The following is a 24,632-nucleotide window of genomic DNA, read 5'->3' as shown; positions in this document are numbered from 1 at the left end:
AATAAGATGGTTTGTAATAAGTATGTAACCTAAATTAGACTTGAACCTGGAAAAGATCTTGTGGAGAGTTGTTTATATTAAAATAAAGTAAGTTAGTTGTATTATAATTGTAGTGTCATGTTGTTGGTGACGTCAACTCCTGACCTGGGGTTGAGGCCGTCACAGGTTGGTATCAGAACTACAGGTTTGAGTCCCTGATTTAGGTTAGGAGTAGAGTTGGAAAGGGGTAATATTGGTATATAGGGAGTGAATCAGCAACTCACATCTAGAGGAGCAAGTTTAAGAGTCTAGTCGAGGGTTCGAAGGCGTAACCCTGGCATAATTTGAGGATTTTGGAACTACCCTGATCTTTAGTGTGTTTCCCTGGTTCAGATGCCATTGGTAATGGCCGATAAGGATTCCTAGATAGTTTTTCCTCGAGAACGAGTCCGACCATGCGAATTTAGTCAGTGTTATATTATAGGTATTGTTGCATGCTGCTAGTGTCGTGTTGTTATTACTGTTGTTATTTTATTGTTGCAATTGTTGCTGATTTTGTTAAATCTAGCCACTCATTACAGTCGGACCCCAACTCAATGAGGGTGGGAATATTTTATTGCGGCAGTATTTTCTTGGCACATGAAAATGTTGCTACCCGGGGGCAATTCTTTTAAACTAAAAATCATTTGCTATGTTTCAGGAGAATGCCGCCCAAGAAGAATATCCCATCCAATTCCTCTAGCAGAGCTACTGAAGGGGGCCCAGTTATGGGTGAGTTGCTAGATTTGCTGCGCCAACAGTCTAATCAAATGGCTCAGCGGCAAGAACAATTTCAGTAGCAACAACAACAATTTCTACAACAACAACAACAACAACAGTTCATACAGCAGTAGCAACAACAAATTCAACAGCAACAGCTACAAATTCAGCAGCAACCTCAGCAAAGAGAAGTGAACCAAACTGTGAGTTTTAAATCTTTTCAGTCGGTAAAGCCCCCAGAGTTTAAGGGTGAGGTGGACCCAGTGGCTGCTAGAATTTGGCTAAAGGAAATAGAAAAAGCTTTCACCCTCACGCAAGTAAGTGATAATCTTAGATCAGACTATGCGAGCTATTTTCTCAAGGGTGAAGCGAATTATTGGTGGGAATCCACCCGTGCCGTAGAAGGAGAAGGCCCTGTCACTTGGGCCAGGTTTACAGAGTTGTTCTTGGAAAAATATTTTCCGGACTGTTTGCAGAACCAGTTAGAAGTTGAGTTTTTGGAATTGAAGCAGGATGAAAAGAGTGTAGCCGAATATGAGGCCAAGTTTACGGAATTGGCCCGATTAGTGCCTGTGTATGTGAATACTGAAGCTCAGAAAGCGAAGAGGTTCCAGCAGGGATTGAAGCCAGAAATTCGCAGTGGGGTTGTAGCCTTGCAGCTCAAGACATATCCCTCCGTAGTTCAGGCCGCACTGGTAATTGAAAGTGACCAGAAGTTGGCTGCCAAGGAAAAGGGCGATAAAAAGCGGAAATCTGAAAGCATCACTGGTGAAACGAATCCAGGGGGATCCAGTCAGAGGTTTCAGAAGAGGTTTGGCCAGAACAGAAATAAAAGATTTAGAAGACAGAATTTTCCTCAGGCTAAGCCTGCTGCCACCTCAGTTGCCTCCACTCCAGCTCAGTCATCAAATTCCATAAGGGATTGTATGGTATGTGGGAAAAGACATAGTGGCCCGTGCAAAAGGGATGTTCAGTGCTTCAAATGTCATCAAAAGGGTCATTACGCATCCGAATGCAATATAGAGAAACCCGCAATTACTTGCTACAACTGTGGGAAGGTGGGACATGTTGCTCGGTATTGTAAGACAGCTACTCAAGGTACTGCATCTCAAGGACCGACATCCAGCACAGCTAAAGCCAGAACTTTCAAAATGACAAAAAGGTCCAATGCTCAGGACTCGGACGTAGTGGCAGGTACGCTCTCTCTCAATTCCGTACCTGTTAAAGTTTTATTTGATTCAGGAGCATCTAAGTCTTTTATATCAAGGAATTGTGTGGTTAAGATGGACTTAATGTTAGAAGATTTGGATGAACCTTTGACTATAGAAGTAGCCAATCAGGATAGAGTTTCAGTGAGTCAGTTTTTCCCTAAGTGTCAATTGGAAATCCACGGATACTCTTTTTCGGCTGATCTAATACCCTTCGATCTAGGAGAGTTCGACGTGATTTTAGGAATGGATTGGTTGTCCCAGTATAAGGCTAACATTGATTGTAAGAAGAAGAAAATTCTGATGGTTACTGAGGATAATATTAAGGTGACTTATCAAGGACAAAGGCAAGAAAAGAAATTTCTCTAGATATTCCAGACAAAGAGATTGTTAAGACAAGGATGCGAAGCTTACTTAGCACACGTAATAGATATGGAAAAAGGAGTACTTGACTTGGACAAGATTCCCATAGTAAGGGAATTCCCATACTTTTTTCCAGATGAATTGCCCGGATTGCCACCAGATCGTGAAATTGAGTTTTCCATAGACTTAGTTCCCGGAGCAGAACCAGTTTCAAAGGCTCCTTATCGCACGGCTCCAGTTGAAATGAAAGAACTAGCTAAGCAACTCCAGGAATTATTGGACAAAGGCGTGATTAGGCCAAGTGTATCTCCGTGGGGTGCTCCAGTGTTATTCGTAAAGAAGAAGGATGGAAGTATGAGATTGTGTATTGATTATCAGGATTTAAACAAGTTAACCATTAAAAACAAGTATCCCCTGCCAAGGATAGATGACCTGTTTGACCAACTTAAGGGAGCGTGTTGTTTCTCGAAGATTGACTTGAGATCAGGATACCATCAGTTAAAGATCAAGCCTGAAGACATACCAAAGACTGCATTCAAGACCCGATACGGACATTATGAGTTCTTAATAATGTCGTTTGGATTGACCAATGCACCAGCTGCCTTCATGGATTTAATGAATCGGGTGTATAAAGAATACTTGGATAAGTTTGTGACTGTATTTATTGATGACATCCTCATTTATTCGAAGACTAGAGAAGATCATGCTAATCATTTGAAGATTTCCCTGCAAAGGCTAAGAGAAAAGCAGTTGTACGCAAAGTTTTCGAAGTGCGAATTTTGGTTGGAGGAAGTTCAATTCTTAGGTCATGTAGTAGGAAAAGATGGAATTAAACTGGATCCTGTAAAGATTGAAGCGGTATCCAAGTGGGAACAACCAAAGACTCCGACGGAAGTCAGAAGCTTTCTTGGGTTAGCAGGTTATTATCGAAGATTCGTAAAGGATTTCACCAAGATTGCAACTCCATTGACCAAGTTGACCCGGAAGAATGAGAAGTTTAATTGGACAGAGAAGTGCGAGGAAAGCTTCCAAGAATTGAAAAAGAGGTTAGTAACAGCTCCAGTATTAGCATTGCCAGATGAGACAGGAAACTTCGTGATCTATAGTGACGCTTCCTTGAAAGGTTTGGGTTGTGTATTAATGCAACATGATAAAATCATTGCCTACGCTTCTAGACAGTTAAAGCCTCATGAGCAGAAGTATCCAGTGCATGATTTGGAATTAGCAGCAATCGTGTCCGCGTTGAAGCTGTGGAGACATTACTTATACGGAGAAAAATGCAAAATTTATACAGATCACAAAAGTTTAAAGTATATATTTACTCAGAAGGATCTGAACATGCGACAACGGAGATGGCTAGAACTGATTAAGGATTATGATTGCTCCATTAATTACCACCCAGGCAAGGACAATGTAGTGGTAGATGCCCTAAGCCGGAAGGAAAGGTTGAATGCGATCAAAGTTTCCGAGGAACTGGCTAGGGAATTGGAGAAGCTGGAAATTGAGGTTCGAGTGATGGAAGGGAATCAAGGACAATTGTATGAGATCACTTTTCAGCCAGAATTGATGGACAAGATTCAGAAGTGTCAGGAAGAAATGATGGATCAAGAGTTAGAGAGTTTAACTGGAGAAGAACTTTGCACACAAAAGGATAGCAAGGGTATGTATAGGTTTTCCTCGAGGATATGGATTCCCAATGTAACTGAACTAAGGAATGAGATATTACGGGAAGCTCATAATTCCAAATTTTCCATTCACCCGGGGAGCACTAAAATGTATCAAGATTTAAAGATGAACTTTTGGTGGCCAGGAATGAAAAAGGAAATTGCAAGTTGGGTTAACAAATACCATGTATGCCAGACAGTGAAGGCGGAACATCAAAGACCAAGTGGATTGTTGCAACCTTTGGAGATTCCACAGTGGAAATGGGAGGAAATCACGATGGATTTTGTAGTAGGACTGCCAAAGAAAAAATCGAGCCATGATGCGATTTGGGTAATTACTGATAGGTTGACCAAGTCTGCACATTTTCTCCCGATTAATGAAAAGTATTCTTTGGACAGGCTAGTTAAATTATATTTGGATGAAATTGTTACCAAGCATGGAGTTCCTGTTTCAATCGTATCGGATCGAGATCTAAGATTTAATTCCAGATTTTGGATGAAATTCCAGGAATGTTTAGGGACTAAATTGAAAATGAGTACCGCCTACCATCCCCAGATAGATGGCCAAAGTGAAAGAACCATTCAGATGATAGAAGACATGTTAAGGGTCTGTGCTTTGAATTTTAAAGGAAATTGGGACGAGCACTTGCCGCTGATTGAGTTTTCTTATAATAACAGTTATCATGCCAGTATAGGAATGCCGCCCTACGAAGCCTTGTATGGACGTAAGTGTAGGTCCCCTCTTTATTAGGATGAAGTAGGAGAAAAGAAATTATTAGGCCCTGAATTGGTTCAACAGACTAAGGACGCAATTATATTGATTCAAAAAAGGTTAGAGGCAGCTCAAGATGGACAGAAAAGAACGCAGACCTTCATCGAAAAGACGTGGAGATGGAAATAGGATCGTTGGTATTGCTAAAAGTGTCGCCCTGGAAAGGATTTGTTAGATTTGGACAGAAAGGCAAGTTAAGTCCTAGATATATCGGACCTTTTGAAATACTGAGGAAAGTTGGTAAGGTTGCCTATGAATTGGCATTGCCACCGCAATTACAACATATCCACAATGTATTCCATGTGTCCATGCTGAAGCGTTATATCCCTGATTCAAATCAAGTTATTGAATATGAACCAATCAATCTTCAGCCAGATTTATCCTACGAGGAACGGCCGATCCAGATCCTAGATCGTAAAGAGCGAGTTCTTAGAAATAAGTCTATTCCCATAGTTAAAGTACTGTGGCGGAATCCTCGAGTAGAAGAGTCCACTTGGGAATTAGAGTCAGATATACTTGACAAATATCCTCATTTGTTTAGTTAGATCAGATTCTGAGGACAGAATCTTTTTAAGGGGAAAAGGATATAACGACTCGTACATTTTTATAATATTTAAAGGTGTGATTACTAAATAATTAAATAAATAAATTATGTATATGGCTTCTATCAGTTGGATATTATTTTGTTTATATTTTATTAATTATGTGTGATTATTGGTGTTCGTGGAGCGTTTGTGTAATTAGCGGTGACGTTATGTTATTTGTTTCATGGTTAGAGGTGATTTTATTCAAAATATATTTCCATAAATATTTGGGTTGACTCTAAAATTATTTTACTCGTAATTTGCCGTTTAAATATACGTGTTTCGTGTTTTTGCGGGTATTTCAGAAAAGGGTTGCAGGGGATAAATAATATTAATACAGCTTATAAACAAAAACTTCCCCAAACAGTTTTCTTACTAGTCCTAATTCAATCTCTCCTCTCTCTCTCTCTCGTTTTTCCTCACCTCTCTTCCTTTTCTTTCGCTCGATTAATCATCCTGGTAATTTATTTTTCTTGTCTGATTCTTTTGCTTCCGTACCTGTCCTCGCCGCCCTATTGCCGCCGGCTGTTCGGTAAGGCGGCGGCGGTGGCGTGCTTCCCGGCCGCCATGTTCTTCCCGGCCATATCTTTTCTGATTGTTGTGGTTTCGATTAATTTCTGGTTGTGCATATACATATATATGTGTGTATCTTCGTGTGTGTGGTGGAATCGTTGCTGTTTCTAGTGTTCTTTTATTTCCCGGCCACCGCCGTACGTTTTCCGGTGTGGTGGCCGGCGTGCGTGTGATGCACGCGCCCGTGTTCCTGTTGCGTGTATCTGTGTTGCTTTACGTTGCCCTGCTGTGTCTTGATTAATTCGAATTGATTTTTCTTAATTATTATTTTCTGCAGAAATTACCCGAGTAGCATTCATGATTTAAAATATATTTTTCGTGCGGAAAATAATTTGAATAATCGATGAAATTTATGTTGGAACCCGAAAGTAATCGGGTACCCGTAAATTTTATCGCCGTCGACGATGAGTTTCGGCGAGCCGACGGTGGACTATGATGAATATTTCTGAGTCCTACAATTTAAAATACAAAATACGATTTAAGGTACGAATTGCGAATAAAATACGATTAAAACATAAAAACACGGCTAATAATTAATAATTGTATTTAATTTGTAACTGAGAATTTTGGACTGATATTGATGACTGAAATCGGTGGTTGGGTTTTAATTGTGATTGATTGTGGTTGTGATTGTTTTGACGTCGGGATGTTCGACGGGTTAGCTGATAATCAAATGAGGTGCTGTCCGATTTCTAGAAAAATTTAATTACGGAAATAGGAGGACGTACCCAGTGTCTATCGGAACGTTGATCGATTATATGTAACTATTTTGTACAAAACCTGATATGTGTTGCGATGGAATACTTTGTGAAACCGATAACCCTAATTTCGTAAAAGGACAAATATACCTATATTATGAAAACGAACACTGAACCGACTTTTGAAGACGTGAACCCTAATTGATACATATATTATTTTATTGAGAATGTTACGAGTCGGGTTTGTTAACTTATGGGTAGGTTGTTAGCGAGGACAGTCAAGCATATTCGGACGTCTAATTTAGGGTATTTTGGTTCCGGTAGGTTCCAGTTGAAATCCTTAGCATCCTGGTCAGTGCAAAGCCAGTCATAAATTAGTGTTAAAGCGTATTAAGGCAAGTACCCCTGACCATATCTTTTTGGTTCAACATATATGAATATAATGTTGTTTTATTCTCATAGTGGAACATAATGAATTAAGTTACATATTCCCTGGGTTTTAAATGGTTTTGCTAACTTGTGTTTAGGGGGAAAAGTAACTTCTGAAATACCTATCTCTAAGTTCTGAATAAAATGAAAATGTTTTGGAAAATGTGTTGTGTTATAATTGTTTTGATAAGAGATAGGTAAGTGATTTGAAAAACTGGATAAAAATGATCAGATAATTGGATGAGTGTGCGCAAAAGGCCCGTAACGGCCTGGAAGTTAGCATAAGAGGCGAAGTGGTTGCGCACCCTGTTATAACCACCAGCCCAGCGTTACAGAGACCTAGCTAGTCTCTGAGTTCCGGAACAAGTTTCATAAGATAGCCTGATCAGCTGTCTCACCAGGGATCATCCAATGCTTTTATATTTGAGCAAGTGATTTTATGGTTCCCGTAACAGAACAATTAGTTTTATAGGTCCCGCGATGGGACGAATGATTTGAAAATGGAAGTAGCATGCTAAAATTTAACCTTACTATTTACACAGTACTATTAATAAAATGATTAGAGAGCATGCTAGCTATTAAAGATCCAGTTTCAACAGTTTATCAGTTTTGTCTGTTTACACTTGTTTTACTTGTTTTCTACTAACCAGTTGTAAATTCTGTACCTACAATTGTTTATTATAAACTGTTTTAGTTAGTATTCATATAGTGGTACTGCTAAGCGGTTGATCGCTCACTCTTGCAAGTGTGTTTGTATATTTTCGCATTGCAGATGCCTAGGAGATGTTGCTGTTTTGTTAAGGGCCAGTTTCCAATTCCTCCTGTATCGAGCTCCTCTGCATAGGTTGTGTCTGGCGAAGTGAGGTCTGTGAGTTGCTGTAGAATAATAGTCATGGCAGGTTGTTTTTAATAAGATGGTTTGTAATAAGTGTGTAACCTAAATTAGACTTGAACCTGGAAAAGATCTTGTGGAGAGTTGTTTATATTAAAATAAAGTAAGTTAGTTGTATTATAATTGTAGTTTCATGTTGTTGGTGACGTCAACTCCTGACCTGGGGTTGAGGCCGTCACATAAGGTCCAAAGAATTCTTAATCCTCCGGAATAGGAGCCAAACCACGTATGTATTGGGGCGTCCGCCCATGTGCTTCACTCCGATTTGAGTGTCCACTTCCTCCAACCTCGGGGTATAGGGGCATCTCGTAAGGGGGTTAGTGGTCAGAATTGTTGAATACTCATACCCAACGAGTTGAGGGTTCACAGGTGCATGTAGCTGCTGAAATTGGGGATTCGTCCCTTGAGGAGTCGGGGGATTCGTCCTTGGGTGGAGGCGTAGGTTGAGTGTGGGGGTATTTCCACCACTGATGAAATCGTTTGGGTCGTCCCAGTCGTTATTCCTTCAGGGTCGTTGTTTCTGCTCCGCGTGTTCACCATGGTTGTTATTATGCTTTCCCAGAGACAGCGCCAAATGTTATGGATAAAAAATTAGTTTATAATTATTGCGGTATTTATTGCTAGGGTTCGTGAGATCAAGGCTTTTAATAGCTGCACTTATGTTTCGTAACTTAAATTTGCCTTCACAAGATGCCTACATATCTATGTGAATTTAGAGAAACAAGCCAAAACGTAGTTCTGAATGGAGGGGTGAGACCCTTAATATAGATATTGGATGTATTTGAATTGGACTAGGGTTAGGAGACTTGATGAATAAGTCTCTGTTTTAGAGTAGACTTTGGAGTCCTGATAAGTAGGAAACAGATTCCTTATTGGTTTGGGTGCCTTGGAGACTACTCAATGAAGGATTCTATCCTTTATGAGATATACTTAATTAGCTGTTATCTTACCTTATTTATTAATTACAAAATTAATAAATAATCAATGCTTTGGGCCTCATTATCCGGGCTTCATTACTGGACCATATCGGGTTTAATTAATTCAACGTTAATTATGCTTTTTGGCTAGTTTCAGGCCCATATCACCCTCAAATTTTAAAAGACTTTTTTCAATCCTTATTGAATACCATCAGATTTTAAACGATTTTTTACAATCCAAATTGAATATCTTAAGATTTTCAAAATCCAAAAAAATCATTTAAAATCTCAATTGAATACACCTTATAAAGTCTCTTCTCTCTCCTCACTTTTAAGAGATTCTTTCCCACTCTTGAATAATACTAGGTTTACAACTTGTGCGATGCACAGGTTTTCATTATATTTTTATATTATTTAAATTTATAATAAATTTTCTTTTGGGATCATTACCTTATTAGTATATTTACAAATAATAATTTATTGTTGGCATGATTCAAACCTGAATGTTGGGTAGTGTATAAATAATAATATGTTGGTGGAGTTCGAACTTAGAAGTTTTAGTAGTATATAAATAATATAAATATTTGCTTTTGGCGGGGTTCGAACCTGGGAGTTTGAGTACTGTATATTCTTTAATATTTAAATCTAACGGTCCTGATCACTTTATTAAAAAGATCTGAGGGTCATAAATGAGGATAATCAAACGAACCAAAAAAAAAATACCAAATTATACCCCATTCTGATTATTATAGTATATTATAACATACTATATTATAATAACCAATCTCTTTCTCTTTATCTCTCCTTGAACATCCACTTAATAATAAAAAAATAATTAAGAGTTCATATAAAGAACATTGTTGAAGAATAACATATTAACTCATTAGGAGGCAATATTATATATAGATTTTTTCATAAATACTCAAGTTGAAGAAAATATTTGTAAAAATACAGATCAAACTCATATGCAACCATTTATGCAATCGTTCCAACCTCATATGCAACATCATATGCAACCCGCGTCCGTAGTTTTGTAAATATTTTGCTAAATGGTGGTATTTTTGATAAATTCCTTATTATATATTATATTAGAATAGAGATGAGGAGTTTCTTGGATATCTATAATTCTGACAGTAAATCATTAAGTTTTTGAAAAGATATATTGAAAAACATAATATTAATAGGTGTTAATTTTGCTAAATCGGCCAAAAGACATTGTATATTTATCGAAACAATGATTGATGGTAGTGGGAATAGGGTAGTCGAAATTATAAATATATGAATTTTGAAGATGTACAAAATAAGTATTTATTATTGTAAAAAAAGAAATCAGCTATTTAAAAGGAATAAGATTTTCACTTCGAATTTCCATGAAAAAAATCAAATATCATTACAATATTAAAATATGGAGTTTTTCATAAATACTCAAATTTTACAATTTTTTTATAAAAATACTAACACCTTTTAAAAATATTTACAAAAATACGTTATGTAACTTTGGAATCATATTTATATCCACGTTTACAATTTAAATTTATAAAAATATATGCAAAAATTACGTTCAGTACCACATTTACAACCTAAAATTTAACATAAATTATAACTGCTAAAATAATTGCATAATTCAAACTAAAATACAACCTCATATTTTTCAAATTATTTTCGAAATAAAATAGTATTTTTGCAAGTATCGGTTAAGAATAAATAAAGTATGAAAGGGGGGTGAGCTGTCGCTAAACTGCAACTGAATCGAGCTTACCTTTCTTCTTGCCCCGCACCTCATCCCCCGATCCCAACACTGCGTAGTACCAGGTATGCACATAATATTCATTTTCTTTATTAGTTTTTTATTCATTATTATTACCCTTTTTTTTTAGTTTTAGTTTATTGTTTATCGCAATTGAAATTATTTTGGGGGGCAAAGGTGTGTTATATTTCGATTTATGGTTTTGTTATTGATATTTCTCTACTTGATAATCAATAATATAGAATAGCTTAGTGTTTGTAGAATTGTTCTGCGATTTCAGAACCACCTGATTCGTGTGATAAATTATCTGTATCGAAAGCATTTTGATTTGTAGGTGATGTCATTGTTTTTGTGTGTATGTATACAACTAGTACTCTGTCAGATATGTGTTGCTCAGCTGTGTTTTTCTCCTTTGTAGGGTGTTTGAATGGCGAATAGAGGTCAAATCCCGTCTAAAAATTCTGCGTTGATCGCAATGATTGCGGATGAGGTCAGTGCTTGTTTATGTTTATTTTTGTATATTTATGTATGAGAAAGAATTGATTACTTTAGCTGTATGCCTATTTTTCTGATTTGCGGATCAGATTTAATTAGTATCTCGTGGCTTTTGGGGACATGTGTAACCCTATGAACATGAGTTTGTTGCTTATTTGTTCGTATACCATGGTGAAGTTTGTTCATTTCTTTTGGTGGCAATCGTGCCTTAGTCTGTGTGTTTATAGGGATTAAGTTCCACTCGTATGGTCCTATGTATTAAATTGACTGCTATGTCCGAGTTACACTTTCTTATTTCAAACAAATAGTAGTATTAAAGTAGAGCATTATATTATAAACATAAGATCCAGTGTGAGTACTTTGTTTCATTCCTGAAACTAGTGTGACCCACTCGAACGAAACTTTTGAGTAAGATAATTACCTATGACAGATGTGTAGCATACTAACAGATTCACTAATTTTCTAGACACTGAGTTAGTTATCCAAGTACTCTGGGATTTATTTCCACACAACTTGTTCATACTCGAGGTTTAATTTGTCAATGTAAAGGGCTACATAAGTGATTTTTGGTATTGCTTCCAATATAGACACGTGTATGCGTGAGAGACAAGGACACAAGGTTGTTTGTGCATATATCCTCTGCAATGTGTGTTGTTATAAGTATCAATTCTGGTCTTTAAGTGCATATATTTAGAGTTGATTTGTATTAGCTCGCAGAATGCGCTTTAATTATGAGATGTTCCTAACTTTTGGTATGGAGTTAATCACTTGATAGTAACTTTTCTATGCAGGACACGATAACTGGGTTTCTACTTGCTGGAGTTGGAAATGTTGACATTAGGCGGAAAACAAATTACCTTATTGTGGACTCAAGTACTGTTTCTCTACGCTGAATGCTTTAATAATTTTTGGGTTGCCTGCTATTATGCTATGTTCTGAATAAATAATAACTTGACTGTGATTTTATTGTGTTTGCGGCATAAGTTAGTTTTAAATGAAATTGTCTCTTCACATAATTTCATCTTCTCATTGTGATCGAATATGCATTAGGTATAATGCTTCGAGGTATATTTATGTATATTTAGGGATGGTTAGTTACAGAAATTCTACTCATGTGCACGTGCTCATGCTTCCATGGAGGCTTGAATATTCGACCAATTATTACCAAGAGAAGAGGGGCATCTGCTAGGCTAAGCCTTGCAGATTGTATAACCATATTTTATTGCTCATCAGCTGGCCTCTTAATTCATGTATACGCATAGGGTATCTTAATCTAGATCTTGATGGACTTCATTGGTTTTGTGTGCGTTCCTTAATCCATTCTGTTTCATCTATATCCTCCTAATAATCTTCTTTCGAGTAGCATCCTGATTCGGACAAGTGATTTGTGTACAACTGTACTTTTCTTAACCTCTCCGATATATATATATATATATATATATATATATATGTGTGTGTGTGTGTGTGTGTGTGTGTATGTTTTCTGTATCTATGTTCAGTGAGCATCTTCAACCATGGAGACCTCTTAGCTACGAACTCCAGTTGACATTCAAATAGTACCAATTTTACTTATCCTCTAAAATCTATACCACTCTAAGGGCACACTCTTGTTACTATAATTTTACATATCCAAGTTTGATCCTCTATATCGTAAGAGTTTGAACGGGCTCTACCCATTCCACATCATCTCCCGCCAAATTGCTCCAATGAGATTAATTAAAATAATAATAAAATATTGTTTTTACAGTATAGCTAACTATTATAACTAATATCATTAGAGTACAATTCCTTACGAGTTCGATAAATTTAAGCTAACCATTATTTAATACTACCCTCGTCCCCCTCGTTTCTTTACATTTCTTTTTCACTGCTCGACACGCATCTTAAGGCGTATATAAAGTATAGTTCCATAACTTATTCTAAAATTTGCTTTTTCTAAATAAAAATTTAAACATTGAAATTTTATTCAGAATAATTTTTTTAAAAAAAATAATTTATCGAACTATACTATATAGGAGTCTTAAAATGTGTGCCGAACCATCCCTCTCAAATGTAAAGAATTGAGAGGGACGGAGGGAGTATTATTTTAGCTACTCCCCTTGGAGATGCTTTATCTGATGTTATTATGGTGACAGTTTAGAACCGTACAGGAATTAACTTGTATCAAGATCTTTTATAATAGAAATTATTGATTTTTAAGATGTCTTTAAAATATTTGGAAAAGGTGATTTGGTGGCCTGAAGATCATGAATGCAAATTTAGCATTAAAAAAATGGATCATAAATGCAAGAAGAAATTTCAGTTTGCAAACGTCTTCTTTCTTTCTTATGTCTTGTATAATTTTTGATTTCAGAAACTACTGTCAAACAAATTGAAGATTCATTCAAAGAGTTTACAGCAAGAGAGGACATTGCGATAGTCTTGGTCAGTCAATATGTAAGTTGATAACCATATTGTGTTTTCATCTCTCTTACTTATTTGCAATGCTCAGCCTTTTTGTGTCTGTGGAAATTTATTTCGAACAGTTGTGGAATGTGAGGCCGTGCCGCAGTCTCACAGTACAATGTAAAATTTTACTTTCATTTTAAAATGAGATAATGTGGCACCACACGTTTCGAATTTATGCTTTTAATCTTTCCTGGACTCTGGGTGTATCTTTCTCTTAAAGCGTGCTTCTTTATGGAAATGGAATTACTATTAGTAGTAGTAGCTTGTTGCAAAAGCTTGTTTAATATGATCAGAATTTGTGCTCTCTGTGCATATGGTTCACTGTAAGCTTAGTGCTCAAATAGGACTTCTAAAATTACCTTTTACCTTGTAAAGATTGATCAATACCAGGAACTGGATGAAAATCTACTCAAATCAGTCTCACTAGAATCATTATTTCCCTTGTCTGTCTCTTCAACTTCGCTTTAGATTGACTTTTTATTTTTATATAATTATCCCAATCCTCTTTAATACTCTCCTAATCTTTCAATCTCTTAAAAATTTCCTCTCTTCTGATCTTAGTAAAAGCTTTATTAACTATAAGGCTGAGTAGTTATTTTCTTACAGGTTTTTTCTATTATCACCTGGGCTTCTCAGTCCGTGTATTTGTCTTGTTTTTTAGTTTACAGAAAAGTTTCATATGTTTTTACATTATCCGAAAGCATATGCAATACTCTAATATTCTTTGCAATAATAGGAATGATTTTTAGACTTTAGTTCCTAAAAAGGAGGATCAATTTAGATAAACAGATAAGTTGTTAAAAGACTCTATACGTGAAATAAATTGAGCAAAGACTTGGATGCTCTCCTTGATTGAACTGAAATTCTAAGAATCCTAAAATCGAACCAACACAAGTATAGGATGTAACATAATACTTTCCGAAATTGTATACTTCAAGGTTCAAACTTTTCAATTTTTTATCACACAAAGACACAAGGCTTTTTATGTACTACTTTAAATAAAGGTTGTCTCATGTTTTTGTAATTCTATCTATATGATGATTATAAAGCATGTGGCATTAATTGACGTAGTTCATAGCAAGTTTCATAATATTGTAGGTAGTAGAAATATCATTTATCATTCCTATTGAATAATATGCTATATGTGTAACAATGTATATCCAGGCATTGTCAAAACTGCTATGTTATTAGATGGGTTCTATGATGAAAAACACGAGTAAAAATGTATTTATTTATAATTTTCTATTCTGGATTATCTGTTTAGAAAAATAAAATATGCAATTTGTCCATCGGTCCATCTGTTCATCTGTCTACAATTGGTCTAGGCTAATATATCGTTCATATTACCCCACTATCTGAAGTGATGTCCTTGTTAAGTTACCGAGAGAAGTAGTTCATCTTGTATTACCTCTGACCCTACATTCTCCTAAATCAGTGCAAAATATGTACTACTAGCAAGATGCCAGATCATGCATTGTAAAGTTATAACTGAATCAATTTTCAATTATAATCAACTAATTTGCACATTTAGCAAAAAAAAAAGAGAGTAAATTGCATTTTGCAACCCCTACCTTTCATTGAATAACAAAACTATATACTTACTTTCAAAAATACAGTTTGCAACCACTAACTTTAGACATCAAATACAATATGCATCCCTTTAATCATTTTGTTAAAAATATTTATATTGTGGACGGTAAAATTGAAATTCAGCAAAATATTTAAATAATAATTTTAATTTTTTTAAATTAAACTAAAATTTAGAATTTCAAATTATAAAAACAATATTAATGTCAATTATTTTATTACTCAGTATAATTTTTAAAATTTTAAAATATAGATATATTTAGAAACTTTATTATTATATATATAAACATATATTTTGCTTAATAAATATATTTTAAGTATTTAGCATTATGATTAATTTAGAGTATTACTAATAGAAAATAGCTATAATTTTTTTCATGTAAAAAATGTATTAAAATAAATATTTTTAATTAATTTGAAATTTTAATTATTAATATTAACATCTCAATTTCAATTTTATAACCGCAAGGGATGCATGTTGTAGTTGATATTGAAAGTTAAGGGTTGCAAACTGTATTTTGCAAAGTAGGTATACTGTTTTAATCTTAAATGAAAGGTGGGGGTTGCAAAGTGCAATTAACTCAAAAAAAAAAACTAATTTGCATAATCTTTACTTTCGCACAGTTAAATCATTGAAAAATCAAAATAGAATATAATGTTCCAATTAACCTCACGTAAGTGTCAATATAAGATTGACCTTAGATGCATTTTTCTTTGTATAAACTTTTTACTTATGCTTGTTGATTCTCAGGTTGCCAACATGATTAGGTTTCTGGTTGATAGCTACAACAAACCAATTCCAGCAATTTTGGAGATTCCTTCCAAGGATCATCCATATGATCCTGCGCATGATTCAGTTCTTTCTCGAGTGAAGTATCTCTTCTCTTCTGAATCAGTGGCATCTGACAGGCGTTAATATCTCTATTACGTTGTGTTAATATATTTTTAATAGTCCAACCAATATCTGTAGTAATGTGTTTGTTTTGAGTTGTTTTTGGGACCTTAAACCCGATTTTATTTCATTATCCTGTGTGGCTTTGCTGCATGAATAATATGTACTTGTTGAGTTTCAAGGTTCCAGTGCCAAGTTTTCTTGCCATACTTTTAAGTTGGGTGACCTCATCAAACTTCGATGTAAATAAAAAAGCTCAGACGTTATACATTTGATTCGTCCCAGATTACCTTTCCAATGATATATTAAGCTAATATTAGCACATGTTATTCGGTTTGGAGTGTTAAACAGTGTGGAATGCCAATGTGTGAGCATTACAAAGTTCGTGGAAATTGACAAGGTCTTCACCACATATTTTTCTATCAATATATTTTTTAACTTAAAGTTTACTAGACAAGTTACAAGCCTGTCTTGCAAATTTTTTAGGAGATATATCACATGAAAAGTGGTTGCAATGAAAATTTAGAGTTATTACTCCCATGAAAATTCAAAGTATATCCATCTTTTTGGCGAGTTCTTAACTATGGCATGAGGCAGGGGAGGCAATATTAGATACGAAGCGGAACCCAACACAGTGCCCGTTTGGAAAATCTTAAAATAAGTAACTTATGACTTAAAAATGATTAAGTGCGAAATAAGTGATAAGTTGATAATTACTTTATAAGTTCTATAAGTGTTTGGATAAATTTACTTATATGTCAGAAGTTTTTTTTACTTAAATGAATTAAAATAAATAATTATTAAATACAATTATCTTAGTTCATGGATCTTAAATTAGAAAATATTTAAAAATTTATATTTTAAAATCAAAACTTAAGAAAAAAGTGAAAAAATGAAAATAAGTTGGAAAAAAGTACGTTACTGCCAACTTTCCACTTATCAGCTTATAAACTTATAAGTTGGGTCGATAAACACTTATCAATAAATTATTACGAGTTTATAATCCATAAGTAGCTTATAAGCTAGTAACCAAACATACCCACAATTTGCAACAGAGACAAACCTGGAAAGCGACCCGAAAATTCACCCATTTATAAATGCGAACAAGACCCAAAACTCGAAATTATCATCCCAACAGGAGGGTATTTTTTCTGCAAAGAAATCAGTGTCATGCCTAGTTTAATCTTTTAAGGTGATCAGCTTATATATTACTTGTGCAGACAAAAATTGATATTAAATTGCAAAAGAGTTATATTTAGAGTTAATTACAGTTTGCAACCCTTATCTTTCATTTAAATTTAAAACCGTATACCTACTTTGTAAAATACAGTTTGCAACCCTTAACTTTCAAAATCAAATACAACATGTATCCCCTTCATAATTTTCAGTTATAAAATTGGAATTGAGGTGTTTAATATTATTTTTATAATTTAAAACATTATAATATTAATGTCATTTATTTTATATTTTACTTAATATAATATTAATGTCAATTATTTTATATTTTATCCAATATAATATTAATGCCAATTATTACTCAATATAATTTTTAAATAGTTAAAATATAGATATATTTAGAAATTTTATGATTATATCTATAAACATATATTTTGCTTGATAAATATATTTTAAATATTTTAGCATTATGATTAATTTAGAGTATTACTGATACAAACTAACTATATTTTTTTCATGTAAAAATGCATTAAAATAAATATTTTTATTGATTTGAAAATTTAATTATTAATATTAAACATTTCAATTCCAATTTATTACTTAAAATTGTGAAGTGGATGCATGTTATATTTGATTTTGAAAGTTAGGGGCTGCAAATTGTATTTTACAAAGTAGGTATACTGTTTAAATTTAGATGAAAGATAGGGATTGCAAACTGTAAGTAACTCTTATATTTATAACTAAGCAACTTAAAGGATATGGGATACAATGTAGCTTTAGACCGTGAATATGCATTTGCAATTCAGGAATTGTATTGCCATGAAATGTTATTGGCAAAAAGCTCATGGTTACTGTCCTTAAGATAAACAAAGCATTTATAAACAGAAAAAAAAAAGCAACAATGAACAATCTGTGCCTACTACAAGAATTAGAAAACAAGCAACTATGAAAACAAAGACGGGGTCGATAGCTTTCTTCAACATCAAGACTTTGTAACATAAAAAGGAGAATAGCTCATTTATGTAACATATGGGCTTGATAGTCTGTTTAAACCCACTACAAATTATAACTTGAGGAGAGGGTGGTAACAACACAATGAGCATTTAAAAAGACGGCCAACAGTTTTCAACCAATGGGTGCCCATGACCATCCACACTTTGTTAATTATTAATAACATTTCAAATGATTAAATTTAGCACGCATCTAGATCCCGGCATGATGGCGGCTTAGGCTCTCCTAGCAATGTAGTGTTCCCTCCTTCGGGACCAGAGTTGATGCGCTTAGCATTTTGAGTGCCACGCTGCAACATAAAAAAGTAACATTACAAATCCAGTTCTAACTAATTAAATAACATATTTAACCAAACTCATCCGCCTTACCGGTGGCTTCTCTCCTCTTCTAAAAGCTTCAACTATCTCTACAACTCGTTGTGGAGTAACATCTTCCTGTAGTTGCCACAAGTTACCAATTTTTATTTTTATCAAATGCACAGAAGATATGCATAGAACACAGGCTCACAGAAAAAACAGTCAATAGGGACTTACATAATAATTATAGGTGTACCCTTCAGAACCATTTGAATAGTCAGCTACAGTTATCATGGGGGCATTTACACAACTTCCCTGAAGAAATTGACAAATATTATGATGAATATATCTTCTGAATCAAAACTATTCTAATGTAGTGCAACTAACCACTACTTCAAGTTTCGAGTTTCAAAATACATATTTGAAGTTGCAATAGTTGCAAAATACCAGCCCATAAGGCCATTACAGTAGGACTTTTAAGGAACAAATGAGATATACTTGTTGAACGTTAAAACCAACAAGAAACTAAAAAAAATCAAATTTTCAACTGCAGATAATTAAAAAATACAGAACTATGAACTTAACTCCGGTAGTCTTTCTTCTCATCTTCATTATAAACAATTAAAAATACTACTGTTGCAAGGATGTCATGACCCACGACGTAATGTATTTGACAAAGGGATTCTATGATTTGCGTGTCCCTAGTGTCCTTAGCCAGAATTTAATGTTATTATATCTATAGTAACGCAACTCCATGACTAACATTTAATATTCTTGTGTGACGCTGAAGTTCACTGTTCATTTATATATATTTGATTTTAATACATGTTGACATAAGACTTGAGAAGTACACATTTAGGCACTGGCAAGGTTTATTTTTCTTTTTCTTCCTGTCACAGAGGTTTCTCCTACCTTTGGAATCTGAAAACTCTATCCATTTCTTCTTAATATTGAATCCACCATCTACAGATATTTATACAATTAGCACCTGGCATTCGTAATGCCTGCTTTAAACACGCGGAAAGGAACAGAAAGCCACATGCTTATGACTGCACCTCAATGCCAGGTAGTTTACCGACTATTTTAGCAATCACTTAATCACTTCAATATGTACTAGATGATCCACCATCTACAGATATTTATACAATTAGCACCTGGCATTCGTAATGCCTGCTTTAAACACGCGGAAAGGAACAGAAAGCCACATGCTTATGACTGCACCTCAATGCCAGGTAGTTTACCGACTATTTTAGCAATCACTTAATCACTTCAATATGTACTAGATGATGCACACTGCTGACATACATATTCTAACTCATATTAAAAATAATACACCCAGAGATGTCCCCTTAAAATATATTTATCTGAGAGAAATAAGTAGGAGTCAAGTTTTTTGTAACTGAAACACGTTGGGGCTCATCTAGTGCTCTTTCCCAGACATTATGCCTATCCCTCCCTCTCAATCTCTCGATCTTCACCCCATTCTTCCTCTCAGTAGCAAACACACTGCACAAACAATCCATTTCGCTCCAACATATATACACATATTTTCTATGTATCAAATATACACTATTTGCAGATACATACTCCCTCCGTCCCTTTCAATTGTTTACATTTTTTAGAAAGTGTCCGACACGCATTTTAAGGTGTATATAAAGTATAATTCTGTAATTCTTTTTATACAATTTTGTTTTTCTGAATAAAAATTAAAACATTCAACTTTTATTCAGAAAAAGAAAATTGTAAAAATAAGTTGGATAACTATACTTTTTATGCACCTTAAAATGCGTGTCGGACACTTTCTCAGAAATGTAAACAATTGGAAGGGACTGAGGGAGTATATTCTTAGCTTTCTGTATAATTTTCACCTACTATATCTATGTATAGAAAATGGAAATTATTTTACCATGCATTCCATTTCTCCAACAGAAAACAAGCCGTCCTTTGTTACTTCTGCAGTTAAGAGCAATTATCAAACACGGAGTTGCCCCACAAACCAAAAGGAAATCGAAAAGTACTGATCCACTTTCACATAGGGAAGCAAAATAAAAATATGAACGTTAGAGATCACCCACCGTTGCGTTTTACCCCCAAGTGCTTTAGTAATGCTGATTCAATATCGCGTGAGCCACGTATCATACAAGGTGTCGTGCCACAAACTAAAAGATGGTACTTTCCCACCTGCAATCAGAGTGGCTGCTTTAGTTGTCTTTTGCATACTTTATCAATTAAATATATATTACATCAATTATCAATCTTCTGACAAGTGGACGAAATAATATTGTAGGTATATAAATGATAAAAGCACTGCCACCTTTGCTCTATTAAACATCGAATAGAATGTTGCAACTTCATATACACGAATAGGAGCAACTTCGATGACCTTCGCCACCTTTAACAATTAAAGAGTTTACATTGTGAGAGCACACATATGAAAAGATTTATATAAAAAATCATTGTGTTTTTTCAACACGGTGATCAAATTTAGCAAAATGAAAGATGGGGTATGTTATCAAAAGATATCAGAACCTTGCAGGGAAAATTAGTTCAGAATACAACTACTTAGGATTAACATGTTTATATATTGACGTTAAAGAACCAATAGAAGTTGGCACCACATACTGCATTCATTGCTGACACAGGAAGCCACCCTCCATGTTGCTGCTGAGCAAGATCCAACAAAGGAATGACTGCAGATTGCTTGTAGTTAGAGGGATAATGAGATAAGATTTCCTTGACCTGCAAAGAGCAGGGGATAGATTTTTAAGTTAGTATTCTAATTCCTTGGTAAACGACAAGCAGTAAGTTGCATATTCATCTGTAAGAGGAACAGATAAAGTATTTACCACATGACTATTGATTTACACTGCAAATTCAAAATCTCTTGTCTGTAAGTGTAAGGTGCACAGTGCAATAGGTTCGATAAATGAGTGGAAACAGAGATCTACTCCGCCCATACCAGAGGATGATTGAAAGTTTCACTTAATGTTGTCAACAAAACTGGACATACTTATACATTATATCAGTAAATGCAGTACTTTCTACCACCCCCCCCAAAAAAAAAATAAAAAATAAAAAATAATATCAGTTTGCTTTAGATTTGCACCAAATAAGCACTTGGAGTGATAAAGTTGCACTTGTATCCATTTTTTTCAAATAAGTAGCAACATTATGTAGGGGGTTTTGTTCAAGGTCAATGGATCCAGTTAACAGTACTTAAAATACTGGTGTTCAGTTGAGTTAATGCATTCCCATCGATCAGGTAATTCTACCTTACATGACCCATAAGATTCCACAATTTTAATGCCATTCCAATTAATAACCCAAAGGACCCCGGAGGAGGGAGTCCTGTTACTTTCAACTTTTAGGACCATTAACAATATCTCAGATATGTTTGTAATTAATTTAAAGTACTACGTGTCCTAAAATATGTCACATATTATATAAGCATAAAAGGTAGCTATTCTGCCAAGTTTATGATGTCTCCACACCCTAGCGTGCACAATTATTATTTTTCATGTACTTCCAAAGATTTTTAGCATGGATTGACTAAGCAACTTCAATTTACCATCTTCTAAATGATCAAAAGCATAATTTTGATGTTTGACTGCTCAGGCACAAAAGCATGAAGAAGTCCTCAAGGAGAGAAGGAAAAGGTGATACCTCTCCATCACTCCGATAAAGTTCTATATAAACATCAAATGAATTCTAGTGTAAAAACTAGTCATCGTAATTAAGGCTAATTTCAAAATATTCACCTGAATTATTACAAAATATACACATTAATAATTTCCAATTCTAGTTATAACTTATAACTCACAAATCCAGATTCAAAAAGACCTAATACAAGCCAAAAATACAGATATGAAAGACTGAAAGCATAAGGTAGTAGCCCAATATTGTTAAGCTTCATAAGAAATTCAACAACTATCACCATGACAAACTTGAAGTTCGTAATGAATTCAGTACTTCACCAAAAAAACAGGTAAAGAGGAGTAAGAAAGTGCTTTATATATTACTCAATAGACCTTAAAAAAATATATATTGTGTTAGTTGGGGTGAATAGAATGGAATGAGTGAAATCAAAAGAAAAAAGAAAATATTAGGAGATAGGAGAGAAGACTTGAAAAAAAAAAGAGCGGGTGCAAATTTTCTATGATGAGATTTGGGTAGAAAATGGGCACGATGGAGAATGGGGCATTCCTTTTCAAATTGGGGGGTTGGAGCTCTAGTTAAAGTCGATGAGAACTATATGGTAGAAGTAACGAAAATTTTAAACATTTAGCTATATTATAGTTCAAATTTCATTCCATTCCCTCCATTTTTATTCATCCCAACCAAGGACAATAATGAAAAACGTAGAAACTGCAGGAAGGTAGTGTATGACGAAAAGAAAGTCATGTGCCAACAAAATATCACACACGCCTTAGATTATACAATGTAGAGGGCAGTGTCAACAGGTTTGTAAAATTGGTCCATGTAAAGTCAGTTAAGCATTATAACAGTGTCCAGTTAACAATTTAAACATTACAAAAGCTCGATTACTAAAATCAACAAAATCTTAACTCTGGAGTGTATCGTAAATAAACAAGTGGTAAGCACGGATACTAGCTTAAATTCCAAAGTAGCTTTTCAATTAACACGATAAACGAACCTAGGATAACAGTGTGGGGGAACTGACCTTTTCTTGGTTTTTAGCGCTGAACTCCCACGGAAGGTCGGTTTTGTTATCGGGTGTATCAATGTGCTACGACACAAAACATATACACAAAGCATAAATAAAAGGAAATGAAGAAGACACTGAAATGAATAAAACAGAAGCAATTAATTAAAATTAAAAAACTAAAAGAGGAGAAACAGGTGTGTCTTACATAGTTCAAGGCAGTGGAGAAACATCGAGAAGTAGTCTGAATAGATTTAACAAAGCAGATAAGATTAGATCAATTAATTTCAGGAAAATACAATTTGACAATGGAAATGAAAGAGGAGAAATGATTTACCTGAGAATTGGGGTTAAAAGCATGGCGGATCTGAGCTAGACGCTGAGTGGCGAGTCGTCTCAGCATCTTTCCTCAAGCGATGTCGATTCTACAGAGAGAGAGAGAGATGAGCGAGATGCTATTGTACACGAGGGGTGCGTAGACTACCACACACGATTTTCTGTGTCGCTTCTAACGTGTGCTCCCCACAGCTCCTTCAGCCCATGTTTAATTATATGGGCTTTAGCGATTGTGGGCCGTTTCCAACTCTACTCGCCTTTTTAAACCCCAAAATTCTGCACCAAATTAAGTTTTAAATTATTTAATTATGAGACAATTATTGTTAATACCGTTTTAATTTTTGTTAAAAAAGTTATTACATATATTAAATATGTTACTAGCAAATATGCACTGCAAGCATTATTTTAAAATAATTATATATTGTTATATAAATATCATAATCATAAAATTTCTCATTTTTCTATAAATAATTTTGTTATCATAATCCACATTAATTGTTGTTATTATATTCACATATGTTTATGAATTTTTCATTTTATTATTGTAAAAGGTTAAGTTTTAAAAAAAATTCTCAATAGAATATTTACATATTTGAAGTTATTATTTATCAACATACTATATATTCAAAAAATTTACTGTTTGAAAACGTAAATGTCAATCAATGAATAAAATAAGTTTAGAAATGAAATATTAATAACAAAATAAATAGAAGTACGACATTAAATAATTTTTTGAACGTGACATCAATATTAAGAATAGTAAAAAAAACCTCCTATATCATTTTAAATTTATATTTCTTATTAATTTCATTATCACTCGTGCACATGCATTTTCTTGTCCCTCATTTTGACTCGAGGGCGTCATCATCTTATCATTTTAGAAGTATCGGACATCTGTTTCAAGAAAAATATAAAATATATTAATTGTCTAATTGTGTAAGACATATTTGATGTTAGACAAATATTATAATTAAAATTTCTTTATTTACCACCGCGAAATCAACATCATATGACGAGATCTCAGATATTTTTTATTTCATCTACCAAATTTAGTGCAAATTAGATATTATTGACATATACTAAGTTTTATGTCATTCTGTTATATAATATATATAAGAGAGATTAAGAGAGAACTAGATAATA

At 34.3% G+C, this 24,632-nt stretch overlaps 2 protein-coding genes across 2 annotated transcripts; one reads left to right on the top strand and one right to left on the bottom strand.

Moving 5' to 3' along the window:
• The first annotated feature begins 10,519 nt into the window (after positions 1-10,519).
• On the top strand, positions 10,520-16,277 carry LOC141708495 (V-type proton ATPase subunit F-like). The gene is made up of 5 exons (XM_074512151.1): positions 10,520-10,650; positions 11,004-11,075; positions 11,872-11,953; positions 13,434-13,516; positions 15,867-16,277. Exons 2-5 carry the CDS (start codon positions 11,013-11,015, stop codon positions 16,029-16,031), a joined length of 393 nt encoding a protein of 130 aa, XP_074368252.1. The 5' UTR covers positions 10,520-10,650; positions 11,004-11,012; the 3' UTR covers positions 16,032-16,277.
• Positions 16,278-18,129: 1,852 nt separating this feature from the next.
• LOC141708494 (NADH dehydrogenase [ubiquinone] flavoprotein 2, mitochondrial) lies at positions 18,130-23,678 on the bottom strand. Its single transcript, XM_074512150.1, has 10 exons — positions 23,491-23,678; positions 23,362-23,397; positions 23,172-23,237; positions 21,113-21,229; positions 20,805-20,882; positions 20,566-20,671; positions 20,397-20,443; positions 18,728-18,805; positions 18,563-18,628; positions 18,130-18,483 (listed from the first exon to the last, which is right to left on the bottom strand). The coding sequence occupies exons 1-10, from the start codon at positions 23,554-23,556 to the stop codon at positions 18,376-18,378; spliced, it is 768 nt and encodes a 255-aa protein (XP_074368251.1). The 5' UTR covers positions 23,557-23,678; the 3' UTR covers positions 18,130-18,375.
• Between the last annotated feature and the right edge of the window lie 954 nt (positions 23,679-24,632).

Source organism: Apium graveolens, chromosome 2 (assembly GCF_009905375.1).
Source record: "Apium graveolens cultivar Ventura chromosome 2, ASM990537v1, whole genome shotgun sequence".
Taxonomy (NCBI): Eukaryota; Viridiplantae; Streptophyta; class Magnoliopsida; order Apiales; family Apiaceae; genus Apium; species Apium graveolens.
This window is presented reverse-complemented; position numbering and strand designations above follow the sequence as displayed.

Bases quoted from the DNA above. Each gene is read 5' to 3' on its own strand.
- LOC141708495 (XM_074512151.1), top strand. From the start codon at position 11,013: ATGGCGAATAGAGGTCAAATCCCGTCTAAAAATTCTGCGTTGATCGCA. The intron at 11,076-11,871 runs GTCAGTGCTTGT...TTTTCTATGCAG, and splicing joins TCGCAATGATTGCGGATGAG to GACACGATAACTGGGTTTCT. The intron at 11,954-13,433 runs GTACTGTTTCTC...TTTTGATTTCAG, and splicing joins TTACCTTATTGTGGACTCAA to AAACTACTGTCAAACAAATT.
- LOC141708494 (XM_074512150.1), bottom strand. From the start codon at position 23,556: ATGCTGAGACGACTCGCCACTCAGCGTCTAGCTCAGATCCGCCATGCT. The intron at 20,883-21,112 runs GTATGTGGTGCC...TAATTGTTAAAG, and splicing joins CTGTGTCAGCAATGAATGCA to GTGGCGAAGGTCATCGAAGT. The intron at 18,629-18,727 runs GTAAGTCCCTAT...TGGCAACTACAG, and splicing joins GGTACACCTATAATTATTAT to GAAGATGTTACTCCACAACG.